Source organism: Coenobita brevimanus, chromosome 40 (genome assembly GCF_032717465.1).
Source record: "Coenobita brevimanus isolate Jiangsu-jjx chromosome 40, ASM3271746v2, whole genome shotgun sequence".
NCBI classification, from domain to species: domain Eukaryota; kingdom Metazoa; phylum Arthropoda; class Malacostraca; order Decapoda; family Coenobitidae; genus Coenobita; species Coenobita brevimanus.
Window position 1 is genome coordinate 29,089,037 of NC_136993.1, and position 19,266 is coordinate 29,108,302.

At 43.3% G+C, this 19,266-nt stretch overlaps 1 protein-coding gene across 1 annotated transcript in view; it reads right to left on the reverse strand.

Moving 5' to 3' along the window:
* LOC145397011 (uncharacterized) overlaps positions 1 to 19,266 on the reverse strand; it is an 80,352-nt gene that overhangs the window by 38,631 nt on the left and 22,455 nt on the right. Inside the window, exons 7-11 of the mRNA XM_080270232.1 lie at positions 16,898 to 17,026; positions 15,652 to 15,810; positions 10,536 to 10,626; positions 10,092 to 10,248; positions 8,738 to 8,955 (exon numbers count right to left, since the gene is read on the reverse strand). Of these exons, the coding sequence (XP_080126358.1) occupies positions 8,738 to 8,955; positions 10,092 to 10,248; positions 10,536 to 10,626; positions 15,652 to 15,810; positions 16,898 to 17,026 (754 nt within the window). The remainder of the gene's footprint in view (positions 1 to 8,737; positions 8,956 to 10,091; positions 10,249 to 10,535; positions 10,627 to 15,651; positions 15,811 to 16,897; positions 17,027 to 19,266) is intronic.

A 19,266-nucleotide genomic window follows, 5' to 3' on the forward strand; every position in this document is an offset into this window, starting at 1 on the left:
TGTTCGCCAGGACTTGTATCCAGCAGCTGCTGGAAAAATATGGTAAGGTGCAAGCAGCAACTCCAAGGCGCCATCCAGTTACACTTCCCGACCGACTTGAGCAGAGGGCGTATATGGATCGGCACAGACTTGAGCTAATGCCTGCCACAGGGAAAAGGAAGGCTGCGATTCGCAGGTGTCAGGTATGTGCGCATACCACACGCCGCACACCTGAGCATAAACGCACCTCTTGGCAGTGCGCTGAATGCCAGGTTCCCCTCTGTGTAACCTGCTTCTTCGATTATCACAGCCAGAAGCAGTTCTAACAGTGCAAGTGTGGAAGCAGAATTATTTGGAAATAATGTGTAAATAATGTGTAAATAGCAGGTGAAAGCAATGGATGTTCAGTTCATATGATTGAACAGTGTACTATAGTTTCATCTTACTGAAAGTGACAGTGAATAACATATTGTAAGTAAAATAGAAGGGTAAATATTGAAAATAGAATAGAAAATGTAAATAGTAATGTAAGTAATTAGTAATATAAGAATATGAGTACAAATAATTTATGTTATAACAGTGAGAGTGAATCCGTGGCTCTCTACGTATTTTACTGACTGAAAAATAGAATGACTTCAGTGACAATAAAATAATACGACTGAATGAAACTTATGGAGAAAGACTCCAGATATATATAAGTGTGATATAGTAATAGAAATATAAAGTGTGAGGGGTTTTATGAATGATAAATGACAGAGTGCCTAGAGCGAACTAGGGCAAGTGCGGCGATCAGACGCGCTCGTAATTTCCATTGCTTTCACACTGTTTTTTTTTAGTATGGATCCCAAACTACTTGAAAATGGTAGAATAGTGTTTATAGTGTTTGTATCTGGCTGTGGTAATCATATAACGGGTTGTCGGGAAGTGTAAAGTGGAGACTTAGTTACCCTACTTCAGAGGTCTCCACAAGTCCTACGGAAACTGACGAAGGCTCAACAATCATTCCAGGAGAAAGCTGAAGGTATGTGCTATAAGCATATATAATTTTATTATTCTAGGACTAATAACTGATTTTTAGCAAATATTTTTTGAGAGTCTGTCGGAGCCCAAATAACCCCGCGGGACACGCAAGTAATTGGTAAACAAGCCCGCGGTGTAGGGGCTAAAGGACCTATCCTGGTAGTGGCAGAGGGTATTTCTCCCTTGTGGCTCACTGTGGCAGAGGGTACTGGACCCTCATGGCTCACCAGAATAGTGGCAGAGGGTGGTGTTCACTCGTGGCTCACTGTGGCAGCAGGTGCGAACACCTCGTGGCTCACCAAGGGACCTCCTGCCCTTCTGGGGTGAAGCTGTGGTCGTCACCACAATACTACTAGGGACTGATGTTAGATCAGTCCCACCCCACTGCTGTCGATGGTCAACCCGCCGTTGAAGTTGTTGCGGATCTAGGCTCACCTGGCGTTGGGGCAGTTGCGGGGAGAAGGGGAACAGGTCAGTGATGGTTGGGTGACCCTTTTGCTCTGGGTCATTAACCTCCCCGTTATCCCTTCCTAGGGTGGTGGGGTGGTGGTGGCCCGGTGGTGGGGTGGGGGGTGGCAGGGTGGATGGTCCGGCGGCGGGCATTTTACCACCGTCGTCTTTGAAAAAGTCACGACCCTATGACTGCAGGTGGTAGGTGGTGGAAGTGAACGTCTTGTGGACCAGGGTGAGGTGTTGCAGGAGGTTCGTCTAGTGGTTGGTCATGGTGTTTGGCTCTCGGTGGGGGTTGAAAGAGAGACGGATGGAGGATGGGCGGTTTGTCTGGCGTAGGAGGCGGAGAAGCTGGGGTGTCCGTCGGATCCTGATGGGTGGGCGGTTGTGGAGGTGCCATAGCACGCTCTCAATTTTTCTCGTTGGTAGTTTCCACGATGCCTGATGAAGGGGGAGGGTAATGGGGGTGGTGTTTGGGGTGTGGGTGGCATGTGTTGGGAAATGGGGAGCAGGATGGGGGGGAGATGGAGGTGTGGGGGTGTATGTAGGTGGTGGGCGGAAGATGCGTCGTGATCTGATGGTCGTGGTGGTGAGGGTGGGCGTCGGCGGTGATGGTGGTTGGGCACGTGGGGAGTTGGTGGGTGATGTGTTGCGTGGGGCGGTGCGTGGTGGGGTGCGGGTGGGGTGTGGTGGGAGTTGTGGTGGCACGGTGGTGGTGGTTGTTTCCGCAGCGGTGAAGGTGGGAGTTGATGATGGGTGGTGTGGTGCGGTGTTGGTGGTGGGAGTAGCGGGCGGTGATTGGGAGTGGTGGGTTGGAGGAGGTGGGGTAGCCAGAGGAGATGCAGGCGGAGGTGAGGCTGAGGGGGAGGATGGTGTGATAGGGAAGGCGAATGAATTGGCTGTGTTGGCGGGGAAAATGAGAGGCGAAGTGATGGTGGTGGGTGGTGCGGGGTCGTAGGTGGAAGGGAGTAGACAGGAGGAGGCGGTTTTGGGAAGTAGGTTAGGGGAAGATGAGGTAAAGGTTCTAGGAGGTCTGTGTAGGGGGAGGCAGGCTTTGTGTTGGGGAGGAATAGGAAGGGGGGAGGCGGTAGTAGTGGAGAAAGTGGTGTGTGAGGTGGGAAGGTTAGGAATAGGGGTAGGAATAGGGGAGGGCAAAATAGAAGAGGCAGTGAGAGGAGAGGAAAAGGAAAGATGGTGTTTTTCCCTGTCGCAGACTGGGAGAGATGTGAGGTGGCCCCCGTCATTACAGCGGGACGCGGGGGCAGTGAGGGGGCGCCTTCTGTGCTTTCCTCGTCCCGCTTTCCTGCTTTGAGGCTTGGGACAATCAGCGCATGGTGGGGAGCCCTGTAGGCGCTCTTGCGTTGCTCTGCTGTGCCGGGCAGCTTTTAGCTGTTCACGAATGTCGTGGATTGGGCACTCCAGGCAGGAAGGAGAAAATTCCCACGGATTTACGGGGATGAGGTCCGTGGGAAATTGTTTGATGTCGCTGATGAGTTTGGGGGAGGAGTGGACGGCTAGAAGGCGCCTTATTTGGTTGATATCTTTATCCAGGTCTCCCATCGGTTCATGTATTGTGAAGTGGTCTTTAATGAAACCGGGGAGGGTCCTGAGGAGTTTGTGGAATATGAGTTGTTCCCGGGTTTTTGCGTCTGTGCCCGGGTACGCAGCGGTGACGAGCCGCCTAGCCTGGATGAAGGTGTCATCGAGGCTTCCGTCGTATGTGAGGGCGTCTAGTGATAAAGCTACAACTGTGCCCAGAGATGGCGTCACTGCCTGTTTCACAATTTAACCCTCCTACACCTCCCCATTCCGAACCTGTCAGGGTGACCCGATGGCACTTTGACAGGGCAGACTGGGATGGATTTAGAAATTATCTTGCTGATGTTCCATGGCAGTCTTTCTTCTCTAGTGATCCCAATTCTACCCAGTCCCACATTTGTGACTTAATACTAGCTGGTATGGATTTATTCATACCAAGTCAACAATTCACTAAAAGATCAAACTCTCCAAAATGGTTTGATGGCAATTGTGCCAGAGCAACAGCCCAAAAGTCATTAGCATATAACTCTTACTTAAAATCAAAAACACCTGAATCACTCTCCCAATTTAAAATTGCTAGAAATCATGCAAAAGCTGTATTAAATCTATCTAAATCAAACTTTCTTCAAAAGCAAGCATCAAAACTACTTAACAACCCTAATGACAATAGATTATTCTGGTCAACTCTTAATTCTTTCAATAATAACTTTAACAAGTCATCTTCCATTCCCCCACTAAAATCTTCAGATGGCAATATTACAAATGACCCACGTGGGAAAGCAGATATCTTTGCTAGTACCTTTGCAAGAAACTCTACAATAGATGATACCAGCCAGAATGTCTCAGTACTGGAACTTGATTCTCCCGAAATTGCCCCACTTAAAATACAGACAAGATTTGTAAAATCCATCCTAGACAATTTACCTACCAACAAAGCTCCAGGTCCAGATGGAATTCCGCCAATTGTTTTGAAAAAGTGTTCCCCTGAACTTGCCTCTGTCCTAGCTAAATTATTCAGACTATGCATACGTACTTCTTTATTCCCAAATTCATGGAAAGAAGCCAATATCCACCCAGTTCCGAAGAAAGGAAGTTCGTCTGACCCCTCCAATTACAGACCAATAGCTATCACATCTTCTCTTGGTAAGGTATTTGAAACTTTAATTAATAAGCATATTGTTAAACATCTTGAATCCAACAACTTAATTAATGATAGACAATACGGTTTTCGCCACGAAAGATCCACCATTGACATACTCAATCTCTTAACTCATACCATCCATCAATCAATTGATCTTTTGGAGAAACTCATGCAGTAGCTCTTGATATCTCTAAAGCTTTCGACAGAGTATGGCACCGTTCCCTGCTGTCCAAACTCCCTTGCTATGGACTAACGTCTTTTGTTCCTTTGATTTCTTCTTATCTTAGTGACAGGAAAATAAGAGTAAAAGTAGATGATGTATATTCGAATTTCCACTCAATTAACGCCGGCGTGCCGCAGGGATCAGTTCTGGCGCCAACCCTATTTCTGGTTCATATTAATGATCTCTTATCTGTCACTCACAATCCCATTCACTCATATGCAGATGACTCAACACTACATAGTTCATTCACACTCAGACATCCATTTACAAAGTCTAATATCTCTACCTCTCAGCTCAATACAGCCATCTCCATAAATCAAGATCTATCTACAATCAGTGAATGGGGACAAAACAACCTTGTCTCTTTTAATGCTAGTAAAACTAAATATATACAGTTTACTAATAGACAGATATTGCCAGATTCGTACATTACCTTCAGTGCTACTAATGTTCCCATCTCCAAAAGTATTGAAATTCTTGGTGTCTCACTTAACAGTGCCCTCAGCTGGACCTCTCATGTCAGATCACTTGCTAAAACCGCCTCAAAGAAACTTGGATTATTGTACAGAGTCCGTAACTTCTTCGCCGATGAGCAGTTAGCTATAATTTATAAGAGTCATGTGCGCTCTCAGCTTGAATATTGCTCACCCTTGTGGAATGGTTGTGGAGAGGTTGCATTAAGACAACTAGACAAAATTCAGAATAAAGCTGTTAGAATCATTAACAACCCTGCCATTACATATAAACTACCTCCCCTGCAAGTAAGAAGGAATGTTGCCTCCCTTGCATTATTTTACAGATATTTTTTGGCAAATGCTCAGATGAAGTTGCGTCCATGGTGCCACCTCTCCATGCCTTCCCTCGTGCTACACGGGCATCTGGTAGCGCTCATGACTGGAATGTCACTCAACCATATTGCAGAACTTCTGCCTATCAGAATTCTTTCATTCCCCGAACTGCATCTCTCTGGAACTCGCTTCCCCAGAGTTGTTTTCCTCCAAATTTCAACCTACAGCTGTTCAAGTCTAACTGTTACAGACATTTTATGAACAGAGGACACCATTAATCTGGTGTATGGATTATTTTTTTTCTCCATTTGTTTTTCCTTCCTCCGTTCTGTTATTAAAAAAAAAAAAAAAAAAAAAAAAAAACTGGTCCCATGACAGTTCTGGGACTACTTTTGGTATGACATTGGTGATAATTTTCCCCAGATTAGGTAGTGTGACTGCAATTTTCTCCTTATCCGAGTCAAACCCTATGTCTAAAAGGGGTTTGATCATATCCAAATAAACATCCATGTCACATTGGTCCGGGTTGAATTTTGGTAACTGATTGTGCGGTTTAGCTGCCATTGTGCAAGTTTCCTTTTATGTTCCTCCATGCTTTTACTCGGATCCAGAACCACCGCTTGCCACCAGTGTTATGCTGAGTGTTTTTAGGGCAACTCCTCGTACTAAAAACACTAGCTACTGAGCGGGGTTCTCTTTCCGGACGGAAAGTAAAGCACCAACAAAGGAACTGGACATAAAAACTAGGCAGTCCACCTTTAACACATCAATTACCTTAATTCTAACATCGTGACAATATTACATAGAATGATATTCTGGACAGGGGATACAGATATACAAAGTTAAGTTAAGATAGCACGGGATATTCACACACACTATAATTACACTTTACAATGGGTTAAGGTTCTATAAGTGAATGTGACTGTCTTTCATGAAAGTCCAAAAGGTCTTAGTGCACTGGCACAATAGGGATGTATAGGCTTAATGGTCCAGGGGAGGAATATTACTATAAAAGAACAGGGGGAGCAGATCACCATAATTTACTGGCTGGGCTCGGCGGGCGTTCTCGCCCACGCGTGCACTGGTAAGGGGGAACTCCTCTGTTCTGGGCTGGGGGAACAACACTAGATTCACGGGCCCAGAATTTATAGTCTTTAATCAAGGGAAAGTAATCACGGGCACTTATAGATGGGATCCCTCTTATTCACTCAGTCACTGTATCACTGTCCCTGTCTCACTTCCCCTGGTGTAGGAGGGAATGTCACTAATCTTGCCCGATTTTCTGGGGCGATATCACTCTGTCACTTTAAGGGGACCTCCGGGGTCTCTACCCGTGGCGGGAATCACCGTACCCGCTGGGGGGAGACTCGACCCGGGTCCGATCCACTGAGGCGTTGCAGGGAGACCCTCTTGCCTGGGGTCTCGACCTGTTGTAGACTCTCCTCTCTGGTCCCGTTGTCATGGTGCAGGGAGACCCTCTTGCCTGGGGTCTCGACCTGATGTAGACCCTCTTCTCAGGGTCCCGTCGTAGTGGTGCAGGGAGGCCCGTCTATGTGGGGCCTTGACATGTTGTTGTGTCCCTCAGGACTGGAGCCAAACAGGTGGAGCAGTCGTGTCTGGCGTCGGAGGGTCTGCGGCAGGAGGAGGACAGTGTTGGTAGGCTGCTGGGCTCACCTGGGGGTCCAGGGACTGTGGAGGTCTGTCAGGGGACGCGCCGTCAGGTGTGGGCTGCGGCCTCGTCTCCTGCTGGTGCCTGGGAAAGACAAGAATCTCCCGGGAGTGGGAGGTAGGTCCCGACTGGGACTGGGTCTTTGCTCGGGGGACACCTTCAGGGCAACTCTCCCAGGTGGTGTCCAGCTACTCCTGCAGGAGTTGGCTGAATATAGAGGACACACGGAGGCCATGTTCTCTCTCTTACACAGGGAGGGTAGCACAGAGGCGACTCTCCCTCTTGTCTCCGACACAGCGGTGGCGCCAGGTCGATCGGCCCTGGGACCCACTTTTGGCTTTATACAAGGGGCTCTTACCCTTGGGGTGGCTAGGGGTGTTGGCCCCTTATAGTTCACTATTGGGCCTCCTGCCCTGTGTGTGATAGAGGGTATTTCTCCCTCGTGTTCACTAAAGGACCTCCTGTCCTGGTAGTGGCAGAGGGTCTTTCTCCCTTGTGGCTCACTGTGGCAGAGGGTACTGGACCCTCGTGGCTCACCAGAATAGTGGCAGAGGGTGGTGTTCACTCGTGGCTCACTGTGGCAGCAGGTGCGAACACCTCGTGGCTCACCAAGGGACCTCCTGCCCTTCTGGGGTGAAGCTGTGGTCGTCACCACAATACTACTAGGGACTGATGTTAGATCAGTCCCACCCCACTGCTGTCGATGGTCAACCCGCCGATGAAGTTGTGGATCTAGGCTCACCTGGCGTTGGGACAGTTGTGGGGAGAAGGGGCACCAGGTCAGTGATGGTTGGGTGACCCTTTTGCCCTGGGTCATTAACCTCCCCGTTATTCCTTCCTAGGGTGGTGGGGTGGTGGTGGCCCGGTGGTGGGGTGGGGGGTGGCAGGGTGGATGGTCCGGCGGCGGGCATTTTATTAATTATAACCAATACTTGTAATAATCCCTGGCTGGATACTGATGATTACTATTGCGGCATTCAACGTACGCAGCTATTATTATGCTTGGTTGCAAGAAACTTTGTCTTCAGTGATGAAAAAAAAAACTTTAGAAGGCTCGTGAAGAGATTAGAAGGAGGAAAAATGAACAAGAAACAAGATAATAATAAAAAAGGTAGTGTTGGACCTTTGGTTTGACTTCCTTCAATTACCTAAATAGCTAAGTTCCACCTGGAACTTCACGACAGAGAATGAGATGGTAACAAACCAAAGAAAACGGAAGTGCCAGGTAAGGGTGAGCGAAGACTGCGCTACCTGGGGCAAATTAGTGCACTACCTCAGTGATCCACTGGTGGTGCATCATGCAACATGAGAAGAAAATGTCAGGATACCAGGTGTTGGGCCACCTGTGACGCACTACTTTTATGAAGGCATATCCCTCATTGGTACTCAGTAAAGCCACATAAGTCCTTTCACTGTGATAGCTCCATGCAGACTGCTGGGAGAGAGTTCTGAAGTGAAACGCGGCATGGGAGAGAACTCATATTGCCGAAACGCGGGTAACGTGTTAACGTAATGTGCTCGATCATGTATTAATTTCGTGGAAAGCACCAATCTTAACCGTCTGGAAGTAACGGAATGAATGTCTTAAAGTGTTATATATATAGCTTCTCTACAGTTATCCCAGAACCAGACATACCGGTACTGTGACATAAATTCCCGAACAGTGTTAGTTTATATTAGAAGTGGAACAATAACCCGTATACTTCGTTCGGGTTGTTGGCATATGGCTTCTCATTGTCTCCTTCAGTAAGTCTGATACGAAATATGTTTAATTTTCTCTATCTTGGCCTGCATAATTAAACAATTTACCTCGGAATATGTCTGTGTCTTGCCACAATCGCAGTAGGTACTTTGACTGAGCCAAGAAATACATCAATGCCAATGACGTTATATGCTACTCTGTTACCCTTCATGGGGTAACTACTAACCTGAATAGTGTCAGCCTGACTAGATCCCTTCTGCACTAGAAATGTAATAGGGTTATCGACCACGTCCCTGAGAGACTGAATGGGCATTGGGATGTATCTGACGGCCAGGAGGGACACCAGGTTGCCTGCATAGCTACGTGTCAGCACCACAGTTGTCAGCATCCACACACCCAACACCACACGCTCCCATACCCACCATGTCCTGACAGGGCTGACGTCTGAAATAAGCACATGAACTTATTCCAGATTAAGGTATAACTGAGTTATTACTTCATTCTGATAGTTCTCTTTTGTGGTACTGTATTGTGTTTCCTTACTGTCTTTGTAATCACACATATTAAGATTATTTTTGCCGCATATATGCATTAAAATATATTTTTTTGCTCTCATGTACCCTCAGTACATAACGACAACATTCCTTAGAGTGCTGGGGTTTGTCATGAATGGTAAATAAAGAACATAATAAAAATTGGCAATATTTGTATGTATATTCATTGTGATGTATTCAACTGTTAACCATCGGCATCAGACAAACCAACGTGATATGTCATTATTATTTAAGCAAATGATATCTCATATTCGGAAGTGCTATTGGAATTTTTTTCTTTTGGATGTTTTACTACAAATTTTATCACAAGTTTTGTCCCACTACACTGCTGAGTAGTAACCAGTAATCAGGGCTGGCTTACAACTCAGTAAGGATCTTTACAGCACAACGAGAAATTTCTTTGTAATTTAGATCTTAGGACTCCATACAGTGTGAATAACAGCTAGCAATATCACCTACGAAGCCATACCGAGAGTGTTTTCATGAGGGATTTCTCTCACTCTCAGTAATTTAATTCGGTTATAGAAACAGTGTTTTTTTTTTTTTTTTTTTAGAATTCACTACTGCATACATATGTGATAATTATTATAGGTATTCATGATATCTACTATTATCCCTGAAACCACATGATATCAAAACAAAACAAAAAGCTGGGAATGAGATGTTATAATTAAGACACGGAAGTAGAAAACCCTGATGCAACAGTGCAAGTAATGAGTTATTGTTGTTAAAACTTTGTTGGAAGGGACCGAGCGAATGCATTTAGATGCCTTGATCAACAGTCCAATATATCTGTATGAACACATATGGTTGTAGGATGGCAACTCTACCCTAAAACTGACAACTTCCACCATAACATATAGGAGAAGCTGGAGGTCTTACCTTGTTGTAACAGCACTCGAACGCAGGTGGATGCCTTCATCATTCGCCCTGTACAATGACAAGGCAGAGTTTGTAGACAGGAGGGAAATATTGTCATTACTGCAAGGACCCCCAACAAAACCGTAAGAAGTGCTGACCAAACACGAAGACCCAAGGGCTGTAGGAAGCTCCAGGGGTTCACCTCAGGCTTGCCACGACCCACGATCATCCTGTTGTACATGATGACAACGGGGAAGGTTAAGTCCACTACCTTGACTCTCGCAGCAGTGATAATAAAGATGCCAAGGCTGATCTCCACTTCCTGAAATAAAGAGTTAATTAGTATCTGAAGTGCAGTACTGTCAAGTACCTCAAAATCACACATATCTTCTTATTGACATTTTATAAAATCAGTCTCTGATGACTTTTTGTCGGTTTTCTGTCTGGTTTTATCTCTTCATTTATCCACCTTTCAGTCTGTATGCATCCTTAATACCAGTTTAGTCAGCATGATCTTCAGTTGTTTTATTAAATGGCAAAATATAAGGGAAATAAAGTGATTTAATCCACATCCGATACAGAGTGATTCAAGGCCGTAAATGGACCTACTTCCCGCACTGACATTCCTATCATGCCGGTCCAGGACCCGTCAGGCTGTTCCACTCCCCACGCTCTGTCAGCGGGAGTCACATAGACGCACCTGCAAAGTCAGTGACAGGGAACGATTCCAGCACCACATCCACATTAATATCATATATATATATATATATATATATATATATATATATATATATATATATATATATATATATATACACACACACACGGATATAGATAGGTAACAATGATGAGTGTCGAAGATCACGTGCGTGCATGTGTGTGTGTGTGTGTGTGTGTGTGTGTGTGTGTGTCCCCGCACAGCTAATGTTAGACAGTAAGGACACTGATTAGCAATTCATGATTTTAAGTTCGACACTGGTATTCTTACACAATAGCCCCTTAGGCGATAGGTCGAGGCGCTCACCATTCACACACATGATAAGATCATAGGAAAAGTGATGACAAGAAGGTCAATGAATATGGTAAATGTGTGCCCAGATACCCAGGCTCGATACATGTGCATGGAATATGTACAACACATTGACATGATTATGATTGCATGCTTGTTAGATGCACCATTGTCATGAACACGTTCATAACATCATTTGGAGCATGTTGGTAACTCTGGCGTGGATGTTTCCTGCACTGGACATGAATGTACCTAGCTAGATAGCTCACTAAATACCACAGATGGTGAGTGGAGATTCCCACAACATTATGAAGTGGGCCAGGGAGCAGGTGTTGTGATGAATAGAACTTTATCAGGCACACTGTGTTGTCTGAGATCTGACAGACTCAGAATACAAACACGAGATTAAGAAACTAGACACATCGAACGACATTAGTGACGCACTGTTGGTGGATCGTGCCGATGTCATAAAGAAGATCGATATTATGATCAGACAGTTCTGGTAAAAGAGTAAATAACAGATAATCATGGCTGGATTCACTGGACGTATATAGAGGCCTATTGTAAGCTTCAATAGCCAGAACTTCCTGCTGAACAAAAATAAACCATACACTACACTGGATGCTGAAATTCCATTTAAAAAAAAAAAAAAAATCCTGAATAAACCACTCTCACTTACCTGTGCAACACAAATCCAGTATCGTCAGTTATTATATCACTGATTACATTATGTTTGCTCACTACTACCACTTCATGATGGGCATACTTAATATTCGCCCAGACGTGTTGCTTGACGTCCACAAATCACCACTGAGGCAGCTGCAGCAAGCAACAGAATTTCTCCTGCCGATATTGTGGAAACACTGCTACAGACATGTATCTGTGTGGGCTGCATGTCAGCTTCGAACATGCTGAAGCTGTTGCCACGAAATTTGTCATGGAACATTGCTACGGACATGTTTGCAGCATATTCAGCATCAAAATTCAAAAACGTTGATCAATGTTTGTTTCAGCGTTTCAAGTAATTTAGACGGAGCGCGTGTCCAAGCACGAAAACGACGTAAGGAAGCTGAGAAAAACGAAGAAACTGATAAAGGATCAAATTGGATGAAGGAAGTATGTGAGAAGAAACACTTGCCAAAGGTGTGGCATCACATTTTCAATTTGGTTGTCATGGGAAGGCTTATTTCATAGGGGTATCTGAAACTCGTTTACGAATAAACATTCAAAAATATATGTGTATTTTTAAATTCACAGGTTTCAGAATGTCAGTATTAGTGTTCTTCATTTCATTGCCCAAGTTATGTGATAATTCTACTTTTGTGGTTTCTCTTTAATAGTTTCTGAATACTATTTCGCCCCAACTCTTTGGTGCGAATTATGGACAGCATGATAATGATCATGATTATGATGATTATTTTACCTGATTCCATGTCAACATTTAAATAAAAGAAGAGACATGTGCACGCAAAATGAAAGACACATTAAATTTATTTGTTGAAGTTGAAGGTTTCTGACACAGTTCGACCTGCTTACTTCCGTAATAAGGGTGGCACCTGTTGTTATATCAAATCCCAATATGCAGTTGACACCATTATAAGCTTCACTTCACGCAGTTTTGATTACTCGTTGTATAAACTAAACTGTCAAAATATTACCAAATATATCTGTGTAGTTTATCACTCCCCCCAATGCTTCTTCTGAACCCAGTGCATTTGATTCCATTTCAGTTGAGTACCCTTAATCTTGCCCTTAACACCGAAATTACCGTCTTGGGTGATTTTTACATACATAATGTTGAATGGTTATTGCACTCTGCCAGGACTAACGATGCTGGTCTAGAGTGCGAGCTGTTTGCAGAATCGTTTAATCTCACGCAACTGGTAAAGCAACCAACCAGAATACCAGATGATCCTGACCATAATGCCCATCTTTTGGATCTGTTCCCAACAAATAATCCAGATCAGTACAGAATAGAAGTATTGTCTCCACTTGGATCCTCTGACCACAATCTCATCAAAGCCTCATTAGTTAGCCCCCCCAAACCTCCCCGTTCTGAGCCTGTCAGGATGACCCGATGGCACTTTGATAGGGCAAACTGGGATGAATTTAGAAATTATCTTGATGACATTCCATGGCAGTCTATCTTCTTTAGTGATACAAATTCTACCCAGTCCCACATTTGCGATTTAATACTAGCTGGTACGGATTTATTCATACCAAGTCAAGAATTCACTAAAAGATCAAACTTTCCAAAATGATTTGATAGCAACTGTGCCAGAGCAACAGCCCAGAAGTCATCAGCATATAACTATTACTTGAAATCAAAAACATCTGAATGACTCTCTCAATTTAAAATTGCTAGAAACCATGCAAAAGCTGTAATAAATCTTGTTAATTCAAACTTTCTTCAAAACCAAGCATTAAAACTACTTAACAACCCTACTGACTATAGAATATTCTGGTCAACTCTCAATTCTTTCAATAATAACTTTAACAAGTCATCATCCATTCCCCCACTAAAATCTCCAAATGGCAACATTACAAATGACCCACATGGGAAAGCAGATATTTGTGCCAGTACATTTGCCAGAAATTCTACCTTAGAGGAAGCCATCCAGAACGTCCCAGCACTAGAACTTGACTCTCCCGACGTTGTTCCACTTAAAATACAGACAAGCTTCGTGAAATCGATCCTAGACAATTTACCTACCAACAAAGCTTTAGGCCCGGATGGAATTTTCAAAGAGTGTTCCCCAGAACTTGCCTCTGTTCTTGCAAAATTATTCAGACTATGCATACATACTTCTTCATTCCCTAATTCATGGAAAAAAGCCAATATCCAGCCAATTCCAAAGAAAGGAAGTGCCTCTGACCCCTCTGATTACAGACCAATAGCTGTCACATCTCTTGGTAAGGTTTTTGAAACTGTAATTAATAAGCACATAGTTAAACATCTTGAATCCAACAACTTAATTAGTGATAGACAATATGGTTTTCACCAAGAAAGATCCACCATTGACATACTCAATCTCCTGACTCATATCATCCATCAATCAGTTGACCTACATGGTGAAACTCATGCAGCAGCCTTGGATATTTCTAAAGCTTTCGACAGAGTGTGGCACCGTTCCCTGCTGTCCAAACTCCCTTGCTATGGACTAAACTCTTTTGTTCCTTTGATTTCCTCATATCTCAGCAATAGAAAAATAAAAGTAGATGATGTATATTCCACTTTCCACTCAGTTAATGCCGGTGTGCCACAGGGATCAGTTCTGGCACCAACCCTATTCCTCATTGATATTAATGATCTCTTATCTGTCACCCACAATCCCATCCATTCATATGCAGATGACTCAACACTATATAGTTCATTTACACTCAGACATCTATTTACAAAGTCCGATATCTCTAACTCTCAACTCAGTACAGGCACCTCCATAAATCAAGACCTATCTACTATCAGTGAATGGGGACAAAATAACCTTGTCTCAGTTAATGCTAGTAAAACTAAATATATACAGTTTACTAATAGACAGGTATTGCCAGAACCGTATATAACCTTCAGTGCTACAAATATTCCCATTTCCAAAAGTATTGAAATTCTCGGCGTCTCGATTAACAATGCCCCCAGCTGGACCTCTCATGTTAGATCACTTGGTAAAACTGCCTCAAAGAAACTTGGATTATTGTACAGAGTCCGTAACTTCTTCACTGACAAGCAGTTAGTTATAATTTATAAGAGTCATGTGCACTCTCAGCTTGAATACTGCTCACCCTTGTGGAGTGGATGTGGAGAGGTTGCATTAAAACAAGTAGACGAAATTCAGAACAAAGCTGTTAGAATTATTAATAACCCTGCTATTACTAATAAACTATCTCCCCTGCAAGTAAGAAGGAATGTTGCCTCCCTTCTATTATTTTACAGATATTTCTATAGCAAATGCTCAGACGAAGTTGCGTCCATGGTGCCACCTCTCCATTCCTTCCCTCATGCTACACGGGCAGCTGGCAGTGCTCATGACTGGAATGTCACTCAGCCATACTGCAGAACTTCTGCCTATTAGAATGCTTTCATTCCCCGAACTGCATCTCTCTGTAACTCGCTTCCCCAGAGTTGTTTCCCTCCAAACTTCAACCTACTGCTCTTCAAGTCTACCTGTTACAGATATTTTATGAACAAAGGACACCAGTAATCTGGTAATCTGGTGCATGGATTTTTTTTTTATTCATTTGTTTTTCCTTCCTCTGTTCTGATATTTAAAAAAAAAAAGGGTGTGTTCATGTGCATCCATATATAATATTTATGTATTTCTATAGGAAAGAAACAATGGATTCATGCCACTTTTTTAACACACACACACACACACACACACACACACACACACACACACACACACACACCATGCACGCATGTTCCGGCCACGGAGGTTTGGGCCACGGACGTTTGAGCCATGGTGCACCACGCTACGACGTTTGGGGCATAGGTTGGTTAGGTTAGGTTAGGTAAGGTTCACAACACTTCACACTTCAAAACATCATAGGTTGGTGGCCTATGGCCCAAGCGTCCGTGGCTGAAATGTCCTACACTCCTCACACACAGTCTTTTGCTCACGCCCACACTCACGCTCATACACTCAAACACACAGCACAGTCACCGGCCCCGTCACACTCACAGTCACTCACACACACTTGATTGCATGTCAGATCTCCTACGTGAAGTTCATAGCCTCTGACACAGTTTCGAGCAGTGTGGTTGCGGGGCTCAAGATGATGACCCGCCTCCCCCCAGGCGCGTCAGGGTCGTGGACCTCCTTTGTTTTATACACCGAATTTGGAACATGAGCCACCAGCAGACGCGGGCCCATTGCTAATCTGAAGGGGAAAACTTAGTTTTATGGCTTTGCTCTGCAACGGACATTAAGGAAAAGGATCAGAATTTGTCATGTCCAACCAAATGTTTCCAAGTCCTTATCTACCTTTAAAATCTTGTTACTAGTTTGATATTTATGTGTTTCAGATGTATGGCTATCTGTTACAAGAGTTATTATGGAAGTCTGTGTTTAATATCAGTATATTCCCCTTAGAACAGCTTACCAATTTCTCACTTATAATCTGAAGTAAAGGCCTCCGGCAGCACAAATAATTTCCTAAAAATTGAACTTATATTATTATACACAAGAGTTCTCTCCTATTCTACCTTTTCCACCCCTTTGCCTTCAAACCTGTTAAACGCAGTACCAAGACATCTCAAAGGTCTTAAAGAAGAAAAAGCTTGCTAAGCTGAAAGAATACGTCTTTAGTGACAAGAGTGTGTATAATGGTTATTCCTTAATAATTTTAAGTTTATCTGAATAAAGCTGGACACTTCGTTAGAACACGTTCACACTGATGACGTCTGTTTGTATTTTTTTTATTGTCATTTCCACACGGCTCAAAGCACAGAGTGGGTGAGAGATTGTACCGTCTTTCGTAGATGCTTGGAGATTATGCCTGTGCTATGACAGATGGAACGTTCTTCTTTGTGGAGGCACCCAAAATCCTTAGTAAGAGTTAATGTTTAGTGGATTAAGTGTCTTACTTTTACCCTTTATCTTATTGTATTATCTGGTTTTGTTCTTTATATTGTCGCCTTTTTCACAGTTATCCGCTACACAAGACCCTGGTGGTATTGCCACCAGTTTTTATTTTAGGTTATTCACTTACTCATTCCCATGCAATTTACTCTTGTTTAGGAGAAATTTACTGAGTTCCTCGTAGAAGGGACAGTAATAACTTTTTTATTGGCCTCTTTACTCCAAAATGGAACCCCTAAGGTGAATAAATTTGCCTGAAGGTATAAAAAAATAAAGACATCAGTGTATTGAAAAGGTAAATTTGTTACTGAAATCAGCTGATGCTAATTTCTTCTCTAATTTAGGTAAAAGCCTAGTAATGAAGAGAACGCAGTCAGTACGCTTACCTGTAAAACTTGTCAGGAAAAAGAGGGAGGAGGAAGGTGGGAGCCAGACCACGTGAGGGAGTCCACCAGGCAACCTTCTGCGGAGGTGAGTCTCCCGAGCTGTAGGGCAACTCCACAAACACGCTGCACCTTCGAAAGTAAATACAAATAATTAATTCTTGGTATATGGTGAAGTTCCGTAAGCTGAACAGAACTTTATCATCTTAGTTGGAGAGGGGAAGGTGATGGAATGGATAGTCATATGAGAGAGGTGTGTGAATTAGTGGGATGGCAGTTAAACGGCAAGGGAAAGGGCTAGGTGGAGGTGATTTGCTTCTGTTCATCCTTTGCGAGATTAAGGTGTCTGGTAATAGACAAGCCAAAGCTGCAAAAATTAATATATTTTTCATGCTTTATCATAAGACTCTTGATAGTTTTTTTACGTTTTGTGTGTGTATATCTTTCCTTGAGTATTGTTAAATCCTCTGACACTTTGCAGTTAAAGGGTAAACTGGAGACTGTATCCTTTACGCATATCGAATCTATCTTATTATTTCCCTCCATCCCACTCAAGATATCCATTTAGTATACAGAGTATACTAGACTGTAGCCTAGTGTGAGTATACTACTATAAATACGTCACCGGCTTTAAGAGGTTAATAAAGGAATGCCCAGTGGCATTTTTCTTCATGTTGGGAACACCTCCAATATGATGTGTATCTTCTAAACTACCGTCTGTAGGTGGTGTGAATATGCTATTATAATACATCACGGGATTCAAGAGGTTAACATCGGAATGCCCAGTAATGTCCATAACTTCTCATAACAGCTTAGGAACGATTTAGTATCACTGAAAGAATAACTCACTTTGCAAAGCTACTTCCTGCACATTTTCCAAATCGTCTTAGCACCGAAGACTCTGTTTAACTCTTCTCATTTTAGCTCTCATAGTCCACATGTTTCACATGCATCACCGTTATGAATCACGTGTATACTAATCATATAAAATGTAAAGGAGTGGATCATCCCTTGTCGTAGGTATTTGCCTATTATTGTTCCATAGAGAGATCGATTGGTTTATGAGGCTCTACGGTTATGTGACAAAATAAACATTCACAAAATTTGTCCTTTCTCATAGTAAGAAGTCACTATTTCCTCTAGGTTCACAGTTAAGTGCCTTTAAGAAATATAAGAAATAACTCACTGGATCCTTGATGTCTTTCTTTATTGTCATTAATCATGTTCAGTCTTTTCGTTTCTTGACACAGGTTGTGATGTTTGGTGCATTCGTTTATCACGATTTGTCACCTGTGTATTAAGACATGAGGTACATGGAAGCTTCTTGTGCCTAATTTTTGTTGTTAGTGTGCCGCACCCTATTTCACCAACACCGTCATCCCAGCTCCTCGTACATAGTTTTTCCCACTCATGCTACTTTTTACCACCCACGTTGCAAAGCGAGTGGAGTGGTAATGTTTTCAGTTGTGAGGATGAGTGACTGGTTTTGTCTGTGTGTGGCTAAACAAGATAACACTGCGTTTTCTCTTTTATGTAAGCACGATGAGCTCATCCTCAAATAGTTCTTTTAGAATTTTAAACTCCTTACAGATCTTTTATTTTTTATCTTTTTAGATCCAGTGAAGATGACATAGATGAACATGTCGAAACGTCTGGACATAAGAAATATGCTGTTCGTTGCAACACTGGTATTGCTTTTCCTGTGTAAGTTGCGGTTCACTCAGATCAAGCCTGTCTCAGTAACAAGATATCTCATGAACGGTTTGAGCTATGAACATTAAACATACAGGACATCAAGATATGGCCAAAATCTTGGACGAGATCGAAAATGGGCACTCGGGGTCAAGTTCAAGGTCACCAAAAAGGATGCCAAAGGTCAACTAGTTCACCTTTGGTGACAGAGAAGGATGCCCCAAGTGCCCATTTTCCATCTCGTCCAAGATGTTGAACATATATTGATACCGTGAAAGTTTCATGCTGACAGCTCAAGCCGTTCTTGAGATATCTAATTTACCCACACACAAAGCCAGCCAGCCAACCTCACAACTGAAAAGAAAACATTACCACTCTGCATGCTTACCACCTGCATTGTGAAGGGCCCGGAGTGGTAATGTTTTCAGTTGTGAGGTTGGCTGGCTGTCTTTTTATTTTACATTCTGAAATTGCATCAAATAAGAAATGGAGGTGCAAACTTATGCAGAGGAAAAACTTTTTGGCTGCGCAGGGGTTGAGATCTCATCGTGAGATCTCTTCAAGTTTCCAACTCAAACACCACTCTTAACATCAATGGTGTAAGAGAAAACTTAACTTTAACACTCCCAACATTTGTCTATACCTTCATATCATTCCCGTCTTTAACCTGCAGTGTCCCG